This window comes from Diuraphis noxia, unplaced genomic scaffold, assembly GCF_037042655.1.
Source record: "Diuraphis noxia isolate RWA-SAM2 unplaced genomic scaffold, SU_Dnox_SAM2 contig0004, whole genome shotgun sequence".
NCBI lineage: Eukaryota > Metazoa > Arthropoda > Insecta > Hemiptera > Aphididae > Diuraphis > Diuraphis noxia.
The window spans coordinates 25,591,766-25,616,780 of NW_028301714.1; the positions used below are offsets into that span (position 1 = coordinate 25,591,766).

Genomic DNA, 25,015 nt, shown 5'->3' on the forward strand with positions numbered 1-25,015 from the left:
TACTCATCAACCACACTTTAAAATAGGCATAATGTAATATTATGAAATAATGCTTTCATTCAAAACCAAAAGAGTTAAAAGATTATAATATAACTAGAACATATATATATATATATATATATATTATAATTTATAGTAATTTTTTATATATATTTACGTATACGAAATTATTAACATTTCAGCAATTCTCTAATATGAACAAACAATACAGAGAACATAAATTTAGGTCACCGAAAACATAATTTTTCAAAACGAACCTTTTACATACTTTTTATATTTACATAATATATAATATTTTTTAAAATTTTTAATTGTATGAATGGCAGCATAATTATTATTATATTGTAATACTTATCAGTAAATTACTTTTGATAGTTTAAGTCTCCTCCCTTAACTTAGCCTAACCTTTAAGGAATAGAAGTTAAACCAAGTTTTATGGGGTACTACTGTGCTATTCGACTTCGTTTATCTAAATTTAAAATTAGCTGCTATAGGTACTTACCATAAATGTAGGTAGATATGCCTTAATTCTATACTTGTTTGAAATTTGATTTTTATATATATCGAATTATTTTGAAAAATATATTGCTTCAGAATATCAAATTAAAAGTGTATGTTATTATTAAATATTGTAAAAACTCAAAGAACGATAAAAACAAAACAAAATATTAAAACATAATGTAATATTTTGATAAATTTTGATTTTAATTATTTTCTAATTATGCAAACAATATATATATATATATATATATATATTGCGTATTTATATGAATCAAAAATACTCTAATATTCTAATTATCTGGGGTATAATATAAAATATTATCATGTAGTAGGTATTTTAAATAGATCAACCTGTACGCATAAATATTTATATACGCGAGGGCTGTTGCCATTTGCATTTATTACGTTGTCCCTCTCCGGCCATCGTTCCGTGTATTTTATTCCATATAAATAGTATGACCCGCGGTGATTTTCCGTTATTTTGTATTTGGTAAACGAATAAATTCCAAAACACTGACGGTCATCCTGTAGTGGATTTCGAAACCCTGCTAATTCGTTTCCGCTCACGTGCATGTGCAATTCAGTCTCCGCAAAATATTATTATGCGTGATCTTGACCCGGGACCACGAAATGACCGATGAATGTCATGTCATATTATATCTAGGGAAGGTACACGTGGTGACGAAATTATTTAAATTTATTCAACTATAGTTAAATAAACTATATTATAATCCCATTTGAGATGGATTACTGTGTAACGAACTAGTTCATAATAATTATCCATAATTATACTTAAAAGTATTATGTTAGGTTAGGTTAGGTTAGAACTGGAGTTTTCGAAATCATACTTGCGAGAAATCATTATTTTATTTCTTTTGGTTTTTTTGGTTAAGTTAGCCACTGTTAGTCTCCCAATTAAAAAAAAAACCATACTTCTAAATAGATGTGTATCACGAGATGAATACGTGATTTTTTATCAAGAAACGCTTAGCTCGCGGCTATTAAGGCCACGCCGCACTACTACCACTTTTAACGCAAACAGACTCCTGGTTTAAAACGTACATGTGTTTAAATGTATATTATATACTATATTTTTATTTTTATAAGAAGGAGACCTCTCCTTTGAATTTTCCACTCGCTTCGCCCCTCAACCACGACGTCGTAGTGCACGGTGTATGCACGAGAGATACGCGAACGATCGCCACCGCGTGCCAACAAATTCAATTTTTATCGGTTTAATTGTTTTATCTCCCGGAAACGATGAAAACGCTATCGCCTGTTATATCGTTGCCTCGATGCGTGTGAGCGCACCAATTACACGACTGCGGTGGTAGCAAAACCTTGTAGTAGGTAGTCTGTACTGCAAATATTTGGGAATCAATCACACATCTAGTACCTACTGATAAAATTCTATTATGTTTGCTATTAGTACGAGTCTGTGTGGTCACACGCCCACAGTAGGTGAATTGGAATCGCTCTCAAAGTTAACTACGACAATAGTAATTGATTTGTTGATCATCTTAAAATAAAAATACGTATATAATATAGTCATGCATATATTCATAGCCTCAAATATCGGCCTCGGACCCGTGCAGATTTTCTGCATTCTTTATGTATATGTATATCGTTATTGAATATCAATAAATATTAAATTGTGTTGTAATGCTACTTTTTGTTTTTTTTTAAGACAGCGCTGTTTAACAAATTGACAAGTAACGATCGATAAAAATATTTTATGTAGCGTTTTACATGTATACGTCATGTATAATACTAATACCGTGGTATTATAAATTCATTTTAGACGTCCGTTTCAGATTGACAAACGTTTTGACAAATATACCACAATATTAATAATTTCATCAATAACAATAATCACAGTCTATTAGTTTAAATATCCATCGTGACAATTTACGACTCAATTAGGTGTCCGTTCCGGATTAATTACGGACGAGTCGTCATCGTCAGTGTAATACCTCACACGTTTATAATAATACCTGCGTTATGAGTGTATGACATATCATATTAGGTACATGAATACCAACGCCGATATCAATATGGTGGATGTAAGTCATATTTTTATAATATGCGCAACGCAAATAATGATAACGGCAATTGAATAATATTTTAGTATCATAACATTGCATACAGCTACCTAAATATTTAACAATAATATTATCTATGATAGATTAGTGAAAATCTCAAGCCATTACGATGTTATTAGGTAGTACTATGATTATTATTAGTATTAAAAATCATATTTCGTGGTAGCGTACACATAGTAAAATATGTATAAAAAAAAAAATCAACACCCCTTTATGAGATATATACTTACGTATATAACGTGCACACCGTATATATTATACAGTATTGTTGCATTGCATTTTCGCTTAACTGTCGACTGGCTTTTTTATTATTATTATTATTATTTTTATTATTATTTTTTATACTCGCGTATTATTAGTATTTACTACCACTGTGGTGAGGGCGACGACGAACACGGAAAACGCCTTATTGCCGGTTTTCACATTTTGACTCCAATAACATGTCCGAGACCTCCACGGGGAGTTGAAATTGCAGTTCGCACGTAAAATTAAAGGGTCCGTGTAAAAAAAAATCCAACACACCGATGAAGTGGAGAGCGGTTCAATACATTATTTAATTTTAATTTTAACATCGTCGGTTTTAGACGGGAGAAAAAGGGAAATGGGAAACATCTCAACATAAAATCATCGCATATCCGCCTACAACTCATATATTAGTATAAATGAACAACAAACAATATTGCTATACAAATATTATTATTATTGTGTTTTGGCGAAAAGAAACTGAATATATCTCGAGTACCGAGATATGTGTACCGTGAAACTAATTATAAACGTGTTTTGATTGGACATAAATCTATGTAGTTAGAAAATCCATTAGTGAATCCTAAGCACCACAAGTCTGATGATGTGGAGCAACGATATTAAATTATTTTAGATTGTCTACGAAATTGTTTCTTTCCAATTTTCTTGCCTTAGACTCCCATTATATGATATTTTATATACTAATATAAAATATGAATTATTGCGATTTTCTTTACAATGTTCGGTATTTGAGTATATGACGATGTCCGAAACTAAAGTAAATATTAAAATAAATTATTATTATTACTAATATAACTTGAAAGTAAGTTATGATTGATTATAGATAAAATAAAATATAATATATTAATATATATTTAAATATATTATATTACAAGTACCCAACTATATGTAGAGTTTTTAATCGAATATATTGAATATTATGTTATTTTTAATAATTTAAACATTGTTGACGTATAGCTATAACAACTTTAAATCAATGTTATCGTACAAGCTGGTGTTATTAGCTCCTGGATGGGTGATCCACCAGGGTTTTTAGCAACAAATCCTCCCCACATATTATACAAAACATGTTACAAACTAACAATCCATCCCTACAAAAACAGCTAATAAGCTAATAGTCATAGTTGCCAGGCTTATGATTAATAAAAAAAAATTATTATCATAATAAATGTTAGGGAAAAAAGTTATTTACAAAATCAATTTGCAATGAAATATTATAACTACACAGTAAGAATAACCATAATATGATACATTTTTAATAATTATTATACTTCATATTTTCAATACGTAGATACATAATACTTCATAATAATTAAATTCTGTTTAATCGGATTACAATTTATTTAAAGGAAAATATTACGTGCTTTATGAGAATTGTATTATTCATTATCGATTTTTCGTGAAACACCATAAATTAATTTTTTGATTTACAAAATATTCATCAACAATAATATGAATAATTTGTTAATTTTGTCCAAAATATCATACGGTAAAAAGAAATGGGTTTTTAGTTTGTTCTGTTGAATAATTAAAAAAAAATTAATCATGAATTACAGGCATTAGGTATATTGTGACAACGGAAACAAATAAAAATATTATAATGAAATCATATTAATTGAAACACAAAACGAATAAGCTTTTAATACAAAAAATATAATATTCTAATGTTTAAAACAAAAATATTTTTTTAGTAGGTGCATACTGTTTGATGATAATACAGAAAAAAATATACAATTATTTATAATTATCCGGAGTTATAAGAAATATATAAACATCAAGCAAACATATATTTATTTAATATAAATTATCATAATGTATTATATTAAATTACCTAGGTAAGTACTTAGCTCCAAAATATAATCATATCTGCAGGTAGGTAGTTAATTATTGTTTTCTTGTTATATTAAACAGTTTGTCGCATGAAAACAGTTAGGTAACATAAGGATAATAATTATATATTATTTTCTTTATAAGTATTTAGTTACTTTATATTCTTCACGGTACCCACATAATTATACGATTTAGCTAATAACACATTACTAAGGACAATATAGTATTTAAGGTTGGATATGAGACATAATCTAAAAATAAATATAAAAATGAAAAATTATACTTGTATATGTACCTCATTTGCGTGTGAATTAAACACACGCAAATGTTTACATTTCAAATACAAATAAACTCAATTTTTTTCTTTGAGTTTATGTTGTTGTACTTAAAATTATAATCCACATTAAACTCAAAAGTTAGATTATGCACCTATATCCATAAAAAAAAGCTGACTGCATGATATAATTTTTAATACCTACTTCTTGATATTATTATTTATAGCCTTATTATAGGTATAAGTATCTAGGTATTAATAATATGAACCATGTTTCGTACATAATTTTGCTACATATTTATAAGTAAAATATAATATCTCATAAAATGTTTTTATAAGAAAAATATTATTAAACTCCCAAGTCTGCATATTAATAGAATTTTCTATAATATACACAAAACTGTAAACAGGAAACTTAAATATTTCTCTTTTTCATGTATAAATATACACCCATAGTAAAGCTGGAATACCATACACACCTATACAATAGATATATACTGCTAGTATATATGGCTATCAACCATAAAGCAATAGTTCGTATAATGAATATTACTGCTCAACAAATTATTCATATTCCTGAGGGAAATTTGCAGAAAGTTTTGAGACATATGTAAATTACATGATATTAAGTGTATAGTATTATTGTCAATGCGATCCCAGGGCAAAAACGACTTTGGGAAGACATCCGAAGTACGTGAATATTCCAAACAAAACGAAGAAATGGAGTTTTAATAAAACAAATATGATATATTGTATTATTTATTTCACGTTGCAGTAGAATTATTACATTTTGTGGTACACTGAACCTCTGTAGGTGGAACATAAATTACGTTCAAAAACATTTTAATTAGTAGGTTGTGCACCGTGCATATTTCTACCGTAAAAGTTTCATATTAAAATGAACTAAAGTAAAACACGAAATTAATATCAAACCCGAGAGTGAGAGAGCGTATTACTTTGTTTTGATTGTAAATAATGCAATACGTAAATTATTACAGCAGAAAGATTATTAAATCGAAGTAATTTCCATGAGTTATAAAATTCCAAAAATTAACGAATATAACTTTTTGGTTTTTATATTATGAGAGAACATTTGCATAAAATTGTAATATATATTTTTAGACGTTCCTACACTAAAAATGGTGTTATAAAAAATTACTGCACATGATGATATAACTAATTAATAGTATGTTTCAAGTATTAACTAAAATTGTTTTATTTTTATATTTTTATTTTCCAAATACCAATATGATGATGTTAGGATAATTGACCTTACAACATGTCAGCTGATGATTCGCATAATTCGTAGGTATACATATTATATTTTATATTTTTGACTGAAGTAGACGGAGGAGGGGTGAAATTTTGGCAACGAACATCATTCTACAAAAATTCCCTGACAATGCTTATGGAATGGGGCTTGTAGTGAAACAGAGGTGGATGATTCGGCGTTATAATAAATACATATTTATGATAGAGGTGCAAAGAAGTCCAACTCCATCGTACCACCGTGACGAAGAGACACCACACCGGTGCAGCGACGACGGTGGTATACTTCTCGCGGGTTCATTTATTATTTTCGTAGATAAATTCCGCTTCGATGGTAATTACTGTGAAGTGTAAAGTTTGAGAGGGTGGTTCTTTATCTTTAATGAAACTTTTGTACTTTTGCTGGCAGCCGAATCTTGTTTTGTGCCAAGAACGCTCCCGGTCCAGGCCAAACTTATCGGCAATAAATTCGCCGGCAAATCCGGCTGGCACGGCGTGGCAGCAGCTCCCAACCTCGTGCATTGCATCGCGAATAATATCTTCGGGGTTATCGAGCGAACCATGTACCGCAATCCACTACATAACCACCACAGCTGACTATTATTACGGTTATGCCTAACATGTACGCACACACACATACACTTAAAATAGGGTGCTATAGACGTGTTGTACATAAGTGTACGGATACACCAAAATGAATTTGTGCAAATTAAATTCCACAGTATAGTTGCCCATTGGGGCTGCTGAACAGTTTTTATTGTGCTCGTGCCCGGGTGAGGAGAGCAGAACACCCACGTCAACGGTGGTAAAGGATGGAAGTTTTATCATTAATTGAAATCGAACGGTCGACCGTGTATGTTATTATAGGACAGCAGCATGCGTTTTTAGGCTACGCCTGTATCCAATCGAAGTGAAAGGATAGGGTCGTTTATAGGAATGTAAAAAATATACGCCGGTGATCGATCGAAGCATAATAAACAAAAGTCCATCTCAGAAATCAAAGCGTGTTAGTTAATGTGTGTCTGACTCTTGAATTCAAAAAATGGCTTGTATCATTTACGACATAGAAACTTCAGTAAATTATATTGTTATTTCCTCCCCACGTATGATTATTTATCATATACTGATTAACTATACAAGTTAAGTAACTTTACTAGCACTCAACATCAAGTTATGTTATCTATTATAGCTAATAGTCACTGAAAGTGATAACTATAGGGCCTAGTTGATGATTATGATACCTGCAAAGACAGTTACGCCATTGGAATGTTGAATTAGTACTTAAAAATTATCGCGGAATACTTATGCAGCTGACACCGACGACAGTCTGATGTGTTTAATTTTAAATTTCCGAAATTAAAAATCAGGAAATTTTGATTGAAAGTAGTCTACATTACATAGATTTAATTTTTCATTTCATTTCGAAGTTGATTTATCATCTACTCTCACAGTACTAAAGCGTATTCGATTAAAAATAATAAGACTCGATATGAAAACATTTAAATGCATAATAGTGTTTACATAGTAATTTCATTTTTTTTATAGCTTTTTCAGACGTTTCTATACGCTGTAATAAATATCCGTACCCGGCTCGTTCAACGAAATTTCAATATATCAGAAATTGTGACGAATTTATAGAATGTAACTATCTATAATAAAGTCGCATAAAATAATTAAAAATGTAGAGGTATATATAGAAGTTTAAAACACAATAATCGTAAATTATTTTATTAATACTTCTTGAATTTAAATTAAAACCGATTTACGTCCAGTGAAAGCAATGAGTAAATTAATTTATAATAACCCCGCGGTGGTTATTACTTATACCCAGACAATTGCAGCTAAGCTTTTTGAGTGAGCAATTCAAATTTTAATTAATAGTAAATTATGTACATAGTAGGCATAAAGACACATTTTTACCACAAATTAATTAGTCGTTTAGTGGCTGATTGCATTTTCAAATGATTCTTTAGAATACTTATACCTCTAGGTATTAAGTAAACAAAGCAAATTTTTATTTATTAACTCTTTAACGTATAAAATTTATTTATTTACAATTATTAACCAACAACTTAAAAGAAATAAATAACACTAATATCAATATCATATGACGTATACTAACGGTTTTGTTTTATTATTCATTTACATTAAAGAAATAGACACATTTCATTTAGGTATTTAGTTTATTTGTTCATTGTTAAATTTAATTGGAATTCTAAACATATCAAACAAATAACATCGAATAAACGTACCTTAAGAATATATCTAGATATTTTGAACTTTATATTCTCACAAGCCTCTCCTTTCTTTACACAAAGGATTCGTATAATAGGAGTTCTCGGACATCGCTTTCTGCAACTCGTTGATATCACCTCCAGTTAGGTATTTGAATTGTAAATAAATTTAGTTATTTCAACATTTTACTTAATCATTTGCATGTTTAAAATAATATAACGATCTGTCTCAGATTTGTTGAAGAAGTTTATCACTGATAATAATATCGTATATGCCAGTGTATGAATTAAAATGACTAAAATAGATATGTGTAAAATATAAAATTATGATATTATTTACTTAGTGAGTATCTGGTTTATTTACATATTATGCATTAGGAGAGTTACCTAGCTAAACGAAAAAAAAAAACTAATGATTAATTTAATCGTTAGTTATATTTTATTTCAGTGAAAAAAAAAATTATTAGGTTAGTCATAGATATAGTTGAAACATAAGGCTAGTTAAAGTTAGTTTGAGCTGAGAAATGTTAATAACTAGCTGATAATAATATCTATTATTGGCAGGAAATTTTAAAAATATAATATATTTTAAAAATTAAATTAAATTAAATTAAATTGTACATATTATGTACAATTTAATGTATGATATAATAATTCTAATGGACTGGCCATGAAAGGTTTGATCACATAATGCACACATGAAACCTACAAAGTCACTAACCCTTTCCTGTGACTGTGGACACGAATCACAAACAATCTCAATAGCGGCTGAATGCCCGATTCGTGCATTCAAAGGCACTCCAAATGATATTCATGCAACTTATAGGGATGCAGTTGATTGTATACAATATAACTGGACATTAATTTATAGTACCGTATATTATCTCCGAGCTATAATAGTCAGTTATCATGAAGGCATAATATAGAGCTTACTAGTCCTTAACATAATTATAATTGCTTATTTAATTTTATTAGTTTATCTAAATATTAATATTTATACCATGTTGAATTGTACATATTATCCTATGCAATATTTTTTGTTTATTATGCTTATATATTACTATGTTGGTATTAAAAAGTTGTAAATGTTCATTTTGTGTTATATTAACTTGTCATATAAAATATATACTATACTACATATTTACCCAGTAGAAATATCTAATTTACGAACACATACATACACGCATTACATTTTTACTATAATTTAAAAATAATATGTATAAGGATGAAAGTTACTTACCTACTGAAAGAAGCTGCTAATTAAGTTTATCATTGTATATTTTGGTGAAAGAAATAATTAATAGGTAGGTATGTAGTGAAAACAAGGGGCTAGTTAAAAGAAAGATAACAGTATAATCATGAAATTACGATACAGCGAAAAACTAAGGAATGGTATAGAAAGAAACAAATTAAATTGTAATTCGAAAAAAGAAATAGCAAAAACTTTTACTTTCAAAGAAAATTACTTCTCCTTGTGGTGACTTGAAGCCTTGTTAAAAGTTGTTAATGAGGCGTTAAAATAAAAGTGAAGTTTCTCTGGGTGTAGGAGACATAATGAATATGAACAGTGATATATTAACTTGTGATAATTCAAATTTAATTGGTATGGGATTTAGGTTTACTTCATAGTCGGTAATAATGCAGCTTTACGAAATCTGGTGTACTTCTACGGATAAAACTAAATAATTCGAATAATCAAGACTTTAAGTGAGGCAGTAAAATTATTAAACAGAAGCATTTAAATCGTCGCGTCGACGACCATTAAATGTTAAGCCAAAATAAACGACAATAACAATAATGGTAATTAATAATAGTACCTAAACAAATACACTAAAGACATGTTTAGACTTTTCACAATTAATAAAAATGGTAGCACGTCTTAATACAGTTTAACTATAGAATTCTATTTTATACATTTAATAATATATAATAGTTAATATATGATTCAAGTGTTAATAAATAAATCACATAATTATATGAAGGCAGTATATTATATAATATACTAAATGTCTCGTTTAACATTCCCTGAAAAAAAAACGATTTATATTTTTTTAAATAAACATATTTGTAAAATATTTTTAATTTGTAACTTTGAAAAGGTCGGTTTATAGTTTTTGAGTATTAAAAATACTAAAATGTTGTAAGTCATTACTTCAAAATTCAATTTATGTAAAAAATATTTCCATAACTGTTAATGATTTTCAAGATAATGATAGTGTTAACTGTAAGTTAATATAAAATTATATTTATACATGTAAAATGTAAATTTACCTTCGGAAGACTGAAGTGGGCTTACTGCAAATATGGCCACCAGGAACGTCATGGCTGTTGCTTTTGTCGAGTACATCCTCCTAAAGTGCAGTAAACGCGCCCCTTATTTACAATTTTTTTAAACAATCTTATTCCTTTCTTTATTTTATCTACTCTTCTCTCCTGACTACTCTTTACCCTTTAGTATTATTATTATTATTATTATTTATATCTAACCACCCTAGGATATTAAGTCTACTTCCAGTGTCTTTAATGTCAACATAGCGGCGCAAATCGATCGCCCAGTGCAGAGAGAAAATGCATAAAACAAACAATAAATTGGAGACGATTTAGAAGGGGCGCGTTTATTTTTTTTCCTCACTCTCCGGTTCTGTTGACAGTCCTGAAACAATACAACAACATACAAATTAGGTTACATCCGGCAAATACTATTTTGTGCGAGAAACGCACGCGCGCATACACTCACATAAGCCACCCGGAAATTTGTCACCTTATATAGCCAATCCATTTGGATAGTGATATGGGATGGGAGAGTGTAAAGGTGACCACCACTCAAGTGCTGAACCATCAGAAAATTCAAGTATCCCAGAGATTTGTTTTAACAGAAACAAAATACTGTAGAAATAAGTCTTATAAACGTTTTGAGGATTTTCAAACCCCATTTGGCGTTAAGTTAGCGATAGTTGAAGTGTGTTCAAAAAGGGCACACACTGCAAAGGAGTATAGAATGTATTATTTTTCTTTATCTCCATTCAGACACTTAGAATCTAATAGATTTCACGTATATTTTAAATTCGTCGGCTTTCTTTTAGAGTAACTAAGTTAGGTCGAATTTAAAGCTCGTGCGTATTTTATTTGTTACGCGACAACGCAGTAATAAATTGGAAAAAAAAACATTAAGTATATACTGTTCCTGTTCAATTGAGTTATACTTAAACTAAGCGGAGAATAGTATTCAAATATTATAATTTCTGTTTGATTTTTTATATAGCAAAACGAATAACCCATATACGATATTCATTGGCATGATGTGACATTTTGATTATATAAACATAGTAACATAATATATTACTTAACATTGGATGCCGTGTTCTTTAATTCGTTAAAACGTTATGTAAGTACCTAAAAAGATGACATTGATGTTTATGTTATTAGTAGGTAGTTTAATAGTTGCTGTTATATTAAATGACACTAAATATTGAACAAATATTTATAAAAATTATACGATCCATATTTTGATCATGAGTCTCACATCATTCGGCATTCCGTTAAGTGCGGGCGTATTATTATTTTATAATTAATATACAAAATGATAAAATCGTAATGTATTCGATAAATTAAAAGAGCTTCTTGCAACTATCAGACAAGTCGACATATTGAAATTGTTCAGGCAACCATTTCAAAAATCGTTTACATATTTATCACTAGAGAAAATAACTGACAAAATTAACCCAAATTAAATCAGATTTATATATTATAGTTGTTGTACCAATATAATGGTATTTTTTCCATGAAGTCGTTTTCGTGGAAGATTTAATTTCGTAAGTTTGTGATTTTCCAGGTTGTCGCAAAGAGCCCTTATGCAGAGCAAAATACGGTGTACAAACTGTTTAAGATTGTGTTAAACACAGTCAATGGAGATAACAATTTTTTTTTTTAAATCTAAAATTTAAAAACTTTATTTCCTACTTTTTATTTAGTTATTGTTCATTGGGATTTTTCCTATATTCAAAACTATAAAACCGATAAATACCAGCCACTTAGAAATAAAGAAATACTAACGAACATCATAGGTATACCTAGTTTACATAATGTTATAATTCATTTATTACTTTTTTTATGATCTATAGTGTAGGTATATGTATAAAAACTGTAGTGGTTAGAATTTTTAATATTTGAACATAATTTAAATTAATATGTTTACACGTATCGAAAACATACTATATTTGGTATACAATAAAGTGGCGCTGCAGTCATACAAGTAAATAAATTATCTGTTTATGAATTATTTTCAAGTTAATGAATATAGTATATTTATTTATATATTTTTCGGTTCTGATCACTGTCTGAATATTGAAAAATTGGGACATTGTTTTTTGATATACCTATAACTATTATTTACAAGTGTATTATGAAATTTAACAAAGCATTTTTATAATTATCTAGTGTCATGGGATTAATATATACCTATAAATATAAAATAAATATAATAATAATAATATATATATATATATATATATATACAGGGTGATTTTTTTATCATGAACCACTCATTATTTCAAAAAGTATCAATGTTTTTTAAAATATTTTTTTACAAAGTTTCATATTGTTAAAAAAACAACGTTTTTATGAAAAAATTATATTTTTTAATATTTTTTATCCTTATAATTTTTTAAGTTTTTTACTTTTTTGAATGGCAACATAGAGTTTTAATTTCATATTCCAAAGCAGAATATTTTTCTAAGTATTTTGATACGTAAAAATCGAATTTTGGACGAGTAGTTCATGAGTTATAAGTATTTAAAGTTTAGACAAGCGGAGTAGTGGACAAACATTTTGCGGGGTAACCCCGTACCACTCCACTCCGCCAATCTAAACTTTAAATACTTATAACTCATAAACTACTCGTCCAAAATTCGACTTTTACGTATCAAAATACTTAGAAAAATATTCTGCTTTGGGATATGAAATTAAAACTCTAGGTTGCCATTCAAAAAAGTAAAAAACTTAAAAAATTATAAGGATAAAAAATATTAAAAAATATAATTTTTTCATAAAAACGTTGTTTTTTTAACAACATGAAACTTTGTAAAAAAATATTTTCAAAAACATTGATACTTTTTGAAATAATGAGTGGTTCATGATAAAAAAATCGCCCTGTATATATGTATATATATTCAAACATAAATTTTCTTATAAAAAGTTCCACATACTATTTCATCAAATTATTATGTACAACAAGAAATGAAGTATGTACAAAGATGTATTTAATTAAGGGCATTTTAAAATTAAAATTGTTTTCATTAAAAATTTAAATTTAAAACTAATTTAACAAATACATTATCTTTACGTTTATAAATCTTGATTTATTTCACTAAGACATAGCTGCATTTAGTGTGGGACTTGCCAATTTTATTTTATTCAATGACTATACAAATGAAATGTCTAAATAGCCAATGATCATAATCATCAACTGTTGAGTAGTACTTTATTTTGTTATTTATTTATCGTATTTTTGAGTAGAAAATGAGGTATACGTTTTAATTATGGCCCTATCCATTATTCACGTGGTATCGTTAGAGCTTAGAGTGGCGAGGGTGGTGGTGAGAGAAACGGAATAAAAGAAAGAACAGTTCTTTCTACTTCTAGATCATTATGCGTTGGTTTTTAAACAAGACATGAACAAAAATTGAAATCCTTCTCAGGTAACGAAAATACGAAACGAAAGAGAAATGAAATAAAAATAAATATTTATTTAGACTTGGGACTTTATTGCCACGGAAAAGACGTTACCCATTGTTCATTCGATCGCATTCATTGTTCGAATAACCACTGTGATTATTGTTATTTCATTTCCGTTGTTATTAATTTCTTTCAAGCAAACAAAAAAAAAAAAAAAACAAAAATAATAATACTTTAGAAAAATCAATGTGTGGTAAAAAATTTTGATTTTCTTCCAAGTCGATAATTAAACACTATAAATACAACATAAAAACCACGTTAGTAACGAACGTCGCAAATATTATGTAAATGGATATCTTACGAACAATAATATACCGTCTCAATATATTTGTATACAATATAGATGTCTCACTGCAATCAAATACTCGATACATATAAAAGTAATTTAAACCTATAGTTTCTAAGAATTAACAATAAAAAAAAAACAAATCAGGTACTTATCAATAAGAATTTTAAGGTCGAGTTATTAATGTTGTGTCTGTATTTCTGTAAATGGTAAATTGCGATGGTAATAATTGCAAACAATTTTAAAACCACTTTTCTCGATGTTAAGCATCATTGACCAAAAACATTAAATTGATTACCTTCTAATTATAAAAACTATTATTTTTGGAGTTTCTTCAAATATATTCAGACACACTTTAAAATTTTATAAGTTTTAATATTATTTAAAATAATAAACAATTTTCATATCTACAGTATTATCTTACAGGATGATATTGTGAGATTTAATAGGTATCTCCATAATATGTTTAATGTTTTAATGGTTTAAAATATTTTGTAACGTTAATGTGACTATTCAACGCATATATTTATTATTTTCACAAATTATATTTCGTTTCATTGCAACTTAAGTTTCGACTGTAACTACACGTAAAGGTTTTTTACAAGTTGACATGAATTAATGTGCAAGAGTTTTTTTTTTTTTTATTAACGGTTGTAAACATATATAACTAAAGGTTCGTTCATGTGTTTACTCTTTCTATATAATTATCAGTGATTATACTGGACCTTTAATTATTTGTGAAATGTGCTTCGCGCTCCATACATTAATTGTGCACTAATTGCGTAGGTAACCTAGCTGTTATTTATCACCTACGTTTGTAAAGGTCTGGTGACTGCAAAAAACTCGAATTTTTGAAGATCGTACAATTATAATACCCAACTATTATTCATAACAAGTAGGTTAGGTATTTACCTATATGACTATATAAGAAATATTCAGAATATGCATTTTTTTTCCTAATCGGGAAATTTTATGAATTGTAAAAATACAACTTTAATTCTGGTATATAACTTTAAACATGATTACCAAAAAAATAGGCTTATATACATTAATTAATAGCAGCAGTAATATTCATCCCAAATAATAAAATTGATAAGAACCAGTCGGATATGTCCAATTAAAAATAACTAAATTTTTTATTTTTTTGAATAATTATAATAAATATTTTTAATTATTTTAAACATAATGCAACTATTTCAATTTTAAAATGTCAAATCACCTATTCAAGTTTTACTTTGAATAATTCATAAAATTCAAAATTATATTAAACTACTAAAACGTTAGTTAATTATGGATATAAATACAAGCATTTATTGTTTAAGTGTTTAGAGATCTTTTTTGAAACAGATTGAATATTAAAATGAAATAATATTGAAACAAATGTAATTACTATAAAATCAATGTTCATCAATTTTAAATCATAATTTATCTAATATGTTTTTTTTTTGTATTAGAATTTAAATATTATTTATACCAATTATACCTACGTAAAATAACATTTTAAGTTACATAAAGTAATATAGTTCTAAACTGGATAAAAACCAACTTCATAACGGTATTTTTGTAACCATTTAATACCAATTCAAATCTGTCGAGGAAATAAAAAATATTCTCAATCATTATCGTTGATATTATAATAACAATATTAAATAATTATGATTTGTGACATTAATTATATTCGTGAATGGCAAATCGTATGGGAATATTCAGAGAAATATAAAAGTAATTTTATAAGCCATTATCAACGTTATATATTTATAAGGAAATAAGAAGCGTAATGTTACGTGAAATTTAATATAAGTTAATTACCAACATTTACCCACATAATTGTTATTTGGGCGACGCGTTGTTATAGTTAGACGACTGGGGACAAAAATACCAATAAGATACGTTTTGATCTTACTTGTATTAAATTCTCGGTGAAAAAAGTTTTATTTTACATTTTACTTTGTTCGTCGACAAAATAATTCACGTATCTATAAAGAAAATCCATATTGGCGTATATCCAAACAACCTTAGAGGTGAGAATATACCAAAGGATTTTGTATCTAATAAGTGATTCGAATTTGGGTCGGATTACAGTTCAACAATTTTTTTTTTTTTTTAAATTGGATACATAAATATCGTTGGTACATGAAAAACTCACCGCCGCCAATCGTATATAAATGAGTGCTAAAACGTTCATCAGAAAAGAACTCAATGGTATCTTATTTGGATGGTACAAAACACCCGATACGATTTTCCCTTGAAAAACGTTTTTTATTTTTATATATATTTTTTCATTTAAGTTGTAATATATTATTATGTCAAAATTTTCTCGTAACCTCTCAAACACCCTCCCCTCACTACTCACATAAAAAATTACCTTTAATTTTATGTCCGTGTTATTTAAACGTTTCTCATATCATAACCCTCTAGATGATACTGTTATCTTATATCTTGTACTTTGACATTACTTTTAATTATTATTTTTTATTATCAAAGTGTTTTAGAACGAATATAATATTAGAAACACAATGATTTATAAAACAAAACCTAGAAGAAATTGTATCATTTATCACTTAAAAACTGGACCATCGTCCATCATCAATTTTACTTGTAGATGATGAGCAATGACTGATTAGTTGGCTCGTATTCAGTTTTTCATTTTACGTTTCTCGTTTCTATTTTTTCTTTCTTTCTTCCACTAACTAACACAATATGGTGTATTGTTATCATTGTATTGTAATCATAAGAATTAAGAGTAATATGTATAATAGTTGGTTTTTTTTTTTTATATAACAATTAAATTTTTTCACACTGTACAATAATCTTAAATGTATAATATGATATATCCATCACAATTTGATATCGGGTATAAGTTGTTAAATATTTAAATTGACAATATCTGCGTCAAACAAATACTCAACAAAACTTAATATTCAATGTCACTATACATCCAGTGTTAAATTTTATCTAGATAAATTATCTAGATAGGTATATTTTTATCTTTTATCTTATCTAGATAAATGTGAATTGTGTTATCTGAGACGTTATCCAAGATAAATAAATAAATCATCTAGATAAATTTATCTAGATAACATATTTTCTTTATTTTAACTTTGGTCATACTCTTATTGTGCCGCAGGTACAGATTGTGTATGTATTAAAGAAAAAAAAATATTACATTATTAAAATATGTTATTTACGTATTTTTATTTTCCGATTACAAGATATTAAATTTATATTTATACGGTATACGGTATAATTTATCTAGATAAAATAAAACACGGTTTATACCTACATAATACAAATCATTCCTTTTATAATCACTGGTTATCGATTATCGGTATTAGGTATAAGTTATATATAGCTATATACTTTTGTTTTTCATATCACATTTAACATTTTATGTTAACTTAAAAATTGCGCTATGCTTACTGTTTGAACTTTTATTAAAAAACATTAAATCATTTTTTTAGGAAAATTTAGTTTTGTGATTGATACCTTACTTATTAAGCAACTATCTTTTTTTTTATCTAGATAAAAAAATTTAATATTTTATCTTTATCTAGATAATTAAATTGTGATGTATCTTTTATCTTCATCTAGATAAATTTTCTGTCAATTATCTTTTATCTTTATCTAGATAATTAAAAATGTATCTTTATACAACACTGTATACATCTATTTAGTCAAATACAATTCCTCTAGAGTGTTTTGTAGGTACTAATTTTTTTTATTAATGCTGTAAGAAAATTATTCAATAGATAATCACTATGTATATTTTAGTTGGATAAATAAGATTACTTATATTAATACACATAATTTAAAATATAATTTAAATATAATTAAAAATATCAGATATGACTTATTGAGTTCACGTATAGCATATGTGTATTTAATAATTATTTCATGTTATTATAATATGACGAGGTTACTAAAAAATATACAAATCAAAATAAAAAATATTAATCAAAACGTGATTGGCTAAAAATTAACAAATAAATATTAATAATATGTAAAATTCAAATAAGATTTAAATATCAACTATTATTAATACTAAGTTGTAGTAAAATGACAAAATATAGTTTGATAATTCTATAATTTTTAGCATAATATTAACATTGCCTATCTAATAGGGGCCAAATGCAATGCATATATTATGAACATTTTGAAATATTTTTATTTTCTCATAAGTATGAGAGACATTTCAATGTCATTTATTATTATTATGAATGAAGCGTATAGTAAATTTATAATTATATATTAATTATTGTTATATTTTTCTTAAACTATTTTACTATTACTAAAAATGCTTATTATATTTTGTGAATAACTTTTTATGAATCATTTTTCATCGACTGATGGTATATAAAATTATTATATTTTAAATTATTTAAGTCGTTAACTGTACCATAAAAAATTATTGACTGTTTATATATTCTTTACATACTTTTCATTGTAAACAAATATTTTATGACAATCTAAATTTATATCAAGATATAATACTTCAAGCGTAATTAATTAAATGTTGAGTATTAGAAAATGGAGTGAATTTATACATAATTTTTTTATGTTTTGACTAACAACTAATACGGTTTCTATTGACAAAAATATTATTTATTGTTAAATTATTCAATGTTGGTATTCATTTTATCTCATATATATAAACACACTACTCGATATTTTTCCTCTACAAGGAAAATGTATCTTAAATATTATGATTTTGTGTATGAATAACCAGATTATAACATTTTATCGTGTATCCAGCCCAAAACATATTATATATTTTCTTAAATTGAATTAATTATGGTTATGGTTTTAGTTTTTAAAATTATGATCGTATAATTACTTGGGAACAAAAATTATTTATTTTGTACATTGAATAATAACAAAAAAGCTACCACTTCTCACTAAATCAAATAAATAATCCATTTTTTTTTCAATTATAATGATAGACTTAAGATTTATAACTAATTAACTTAAGCCATTTAGTTTATTAATATTTTCCAATACTTAAAATATTTTTCCAATATTTAATTTATTTTTATTATCTTATATAGATACCTACTTATATACCTAAAAACTCACCTAATAGGTTTTTTTCTTTAAATCGAAAATCGAAAACAATAGTAGTTGGCTTTAGATACTTATTATATATTTACAAATGATTAATGGAATTGTATTTGTATAAGATTAGATATTATTTCCAAACAAGATCAATCCATTATCATAGAAATAAGGAATTTATAAATGTATGTTAGATGGTTCGTCATGGATAATTTTTTGTATCTATTACGGTATGTATGTTTTAAAAATATATTTAATTTTTGTGGGAGGACGATAATTTAAGCTTAAAAAAAAAACAGTTTATCTAAAATGTCAACTAAAAAATTAATTTCGTATCCTCTTGCATTGCTTTAACCACCAATAAAAATATATTACTTCCAATTGGTTATAATTAAGATTATAATTGACTATTACTAATTCATCAACTGTATCCCGATTGTTGAACTGTAATATTAAGATTTGGAAAGCAAATAGCAAGAATACTGAACAGATTAAGACAGAAGCTGAAAATAGCTATTAATATAATGCTCTGCTATTAAAATAATAATTATTATTAGTTTCATTTATTCTATGTTTTTGCAAAAAAATAAAAAATAAATAAGTAATAATGATAACATAGTGAAAATTGATGCAGAAAGCTAATGTTATATAACTAATTTTATATTTAAAATCATCTGCTCTAGTGGTTCAGAAGACTAAATAGTAAAATACAATATACTTAAATAGGTATTGTATTTTTTTTTTAAATTTTGACTATCATTACTTAAAGTTTATGTTAGAATGACAATAATTACATAATTCTAATAGTGTAAAAAAACTCTTCAAAATATTATACCTATCATAATTAAATATTTAGGTTAATTGACGTTATTTAATTATAAATTAAAACCTATACCTGTTATGTTGTTATCATGTGTTCAATAATTCAATTTTGATTACACGTCTGTATATAGAATTTGGGACTGTGTTTGTTTTATTTATGATATCAAAATTGAATGAAACAATACTCATTTGAGAAAATGAGGTTTTATTACTTTTTTTTTTTAAATTGTTAAGTCAGCCCTCACTCTAACTCTATAGTTCGATTCATTCACTCTTTTAACCCAATTATAGAAAGCAAACGTTTCATAATTATGTTATATTTATACTTCTCTGGCAATTTTTAAGGTTGCTTCGTATTTATTGTAGTTAGACGAAAAAGTCAAAAAAACATACAACATTTTGCACTTAAAAACAAACATAAGCGTCCAAAACATTAGCAATTTAAAATTTAAGGTATCTAAAAAAAAAAATAATAGTAATAATCAAACACTAATTAGGTACTTACCTCTAAAATGAATTCGATTTAATTAATTTTATCATACACTAACGAGTGTTCAAAATTTTGCGAAATAGATGTCACCATAAGTGACATATAAAAACTTGTCATAATTGGTTTTATCATCACTATATTATTTATAAAATTTAATTTTTAATTGCGAAACTATAAAATAATTTACTCATGCAATATTTGTTCAAAATGATATGTTCACGATACATCGATCTTTTAAGATTAAAATGTTGAATGTATATATTTTTGTTTAATATTTTATATTAGTAATAATATAGATAACTGAAATAATTAAAAACTCACTAATTAACTAATTTTATATGCATAATAATTTTCTGTTTTTAAACAAACTTCATTTTAAAATAAAGATAATTTGCAATTTGCATCAATAGTGTTGAAAGTTGAAATAATTCCAAAACAATAAAATACATTTTTGTTTTATTTATATTTTATTCATCAATAACCTTATGTTAAAAATGTTGAATAAATAATATCTCTTATTATAATATTGCATTTTAATATGTATTGTAAATGTATTGTAAATGTATTTTAAATGTAATAAAAGATGTTTTATTATTTATTTGTCTTTTTATAATGGTTAAATTAAGTGAACTATTTCGGAAAACACTAATGGAAATATTATGATAAAATACATTTAAGTAATTAAATAATTTAAAAAAAATAATATTAAACATCTAGTTTATACTGTTTAAAATAATTTAATGATGTCTTATTTTCAATAATTAATGAAGTTCAGTATAAAGAATTTATATTACCCTAGCTAAAATCTTCAAGGGCCTGCGATCTCTCATTTCCTCAGGAAAATTCAATGACTAGGGCAGCGGTTCCCAACCTTTTTAGCAGGCGGTGCCCTATTGTTTGTACAAATTTTGTTAGATGCCCTTCTGTGAATATCACGAGAAACGTGATAAAAATAAACACTAGTTTTCATTCATAACTGATTTAAATAATTTCATTGAACATAGTATTATTAAATTATAATTTTATTGTTGAAATTAAAAAAAAAAAATTCTGTTTTAATATTGAAAATTAATAATTAATGAGATATTTGAGGCTGCTTATTTTTGGAAAGTTTGGCAATGTTTTTATCTATTATTGAATTATTCGACACATATTAGAAACACTATATTTAATATTGGATATACAGATAGTATTCTAAGTAATTTTGTACGTAAAATAATTTTTTGTCTTTTCAACTAGGTACAATAAATTTTTAATTTTTAATAAATAATTTAATAATTTTTTTCATTCTCGGATGAGCCGTTTCGCCACTTAAATGAGCTCACGATTCCCTTAGGGCACCGCGGTGCACAGATTGGGAACCGCTGGACTAGGGCAATTTTATTTTTAGTTACATAAAATTATCTTTAAAACAAATATCCACAGGTTTTACTTATAAACTATTATTAATTAATCATAATCTATATAATATCTACACTGTGTAACAATAAATAAAATAGTATATCTCTAATAATGTTACGCTATACTACGCTGCGTGTATATATTTAATACGTATAATATATGATATTATTATATTATATCAATGTCAAAATGAATACGAACAATGGTAATAATAGGTTTTACTTCATTTTAGATTTATTTAAAATAATACCAGGTTATTAGCTGGATAAAATCTTCAAGTTGGACCATAAATGCATACCTACTTAATCACAACTTATTTGTTATGGTGAGACAACTATTTGAGCCTGTGGATGGAGGAAAGCTGATACTTCTAAGATAAATACAAATTGAATACCTACACTGAGTAAATGTTATTTTTATGTTTTTTGAATAATTTAATATGTTTAATTCTTAGTATAGGCAGTTAAAAATAAAAATTACTCCAAAACAATTGACTAAAACTTCAAAAATCATATGGAATGCAAAAAAAAATTGTATTAGAATAGTAAACAATTGAAATGTATTTATAAGTTTGAAAGCAGCATGTTGAGGATTCTAAAAAATAGATGCAAATCTGTTTAATATAAGTTCAGAGTAAAAAATATTCTAACAGCTGGAGTTTAAAAAACATAAGTATAAAATACACTTACTAGTATTAACAAAATTAGAAATTCACAATATTAATATTTCATTTATTATATTTTTGTGAGTGTTTGTTGAACAATTTGTTTAACAATAATATAATGACTATTGAGCGTTTACGGGTTCGAGTGTATCATTACTACCTCCATATAATATAACACATCATGTATTGCTCTATGAAAAATAAACTTTCATTAGACATCGATCTCTGAAAACCATAATAACAGTGTTATATCGAAACAACATTTTAATACAACGTTTTTCTCGTACATTTTAATTACTGTACCTACCTAAAAATGATATAATGTGTTAAATGAAATTATTCTAATGCCTTTACTATATTAAAATTATATTATGCTATTATAGTGTCATTTATTTCATCTAATCAAAATTTTGTACCTCCCTAGTCCCTAGTTTAACACACAACATACCATATGTCAACATTATTTAGAATTGATAAGTACCTATGTTTTATTTATAATTTAGGTTAATAACACCTATACCTATACTTCAATTTAGTTCATATTTACAGTCTTTTAATTCATATAATAGTTAAATAATAAACATATAATTAACAGACAAACCATGAATCCTTAAGTACAAAAAAGTTAATCATGTTAAGAAAAATGCACCTATATGGATAATCAAATGTTCAAATAATATCAATCAAAAAAAAACTTTAAATTTTACTTCTCCAAGCTTTCATATTTAATTATTATTGTTATGAATACATTTGAAAGTACCAAATTACAATGTTTGTTATCTATGAAAATTTACTGACTTAGTAAAGACATGTAATATTATATTGGGAGTAGGTACTAATATAGTGAGTATTTAATGCATTTTGTGTTTGAAACTTCTATTATCGAAATTTGAGCCTACAAATAGACATAGGCACCTACCCTATAATATTGTCATAAACTTACTTACAACTAAGAATCATTACTTGTCATTTCGAGCGTTAAATAAAGACTTGTGAATTACTATTAAATATATAAAGAACTATCATTTCAAAACTGAGATTGAGAAGTCTTTAGATATTATGATTCAGAGATAGAAAACGCGTCACACATTTTCCATACATATTGTGTGTGCATATAGTCATCAAGTTGTATATCAAAGTAAAATACCTACACATCAGTCAAATAATATATTGTTTGTATATTATTTGCACGTTACTTGTACTACTTTAATGATGCCTTTTAGGAATGTTATAGAATGGAATCGACTGTCGTTGTACTTGTACATAATATTAAGTTTGCGTTCTAGAGAAGATGTAGGTATATACTATATGGGTAAGTAAAAACAATAATATAAAACCTTTATGAAACAGACACGTGCTTATTCAACGTAATTAAATATTTATGTATTTAAAAAATAATTAATAGATATTCAGTATTGGTAATGACTAAAAAAATCTTGATTTAAAATGTACAAAAATCGAAAAATCACTCGGTATACGTGTACAAATATTATAACACATTTTAGACCGCATATGGTTTGCACTTTTCATATGTACATAATTTTTTATACAACTTTTTTCCACAAAATACTCTTGTTGGGAATATTTTTTTAATAATCTCGTTATTTTAATACTTTGCGTTTGTGGTTTGGTGTGGCCAGTGCCACTAGTTTCTAAGTGGGGGACTACCTGGGATGGTTCTTAATATCAAATCCTTGTCCGTAATACACACACGTGACCAAAAACAACCATGCTCCCTCCCATACTATAATTCTTACTAAAACCTACAAAAACAGTTAACGATTATAGTTTCCGGACTTAAGCTTATATTTCAATAATTATGTTATTTATGAATAAAATGTATTATCATTTTCAATTAATTATTTTATTGTTAAATACAATATATTTATTTTGAATATAAATATGATAATATTTTTGATTTTTGATTTTTATTGTGATGAGCATAATATCAGCACTCGCGGCTTAAAATTTCAAAAAATGTCACTTTGGCATGATTATTTTCTATTGATATCAATATGAAATTATAAAAATGATTAAAAAACATCATAAAACTTGAATAAAATTGTATAATACATTATTTTTTCTTTCGTATT

General features: G+C 26.3%; 1 protein-coding gene across 1 annotated transcript in view; it reads right to left on the bottom strand.

The window, feature by feature from the left end:
- LOC107173971 (zwei Ig domain protein zig-8-like) overlaps positions 1 to 25,015 on the bottom strand; it is a 483,155-nt gene that overhangs the window by 419,980 nt on the left and 38,160 nt on the right. Inside the window, exon 2 of the mRNA XM_089226338.1 lies at positions 10,746 to 11,127. Coding sequence (XP_089082464.1) covers positions 10,746 to 10,821 — 76 coding nt within the window. The 5' untranslated portion in view covers positions 10,822 to 11,127. The remainder of the gene's footprint in view (positions 1 to 10,745; positions 11,128 to 25,015) is intronic.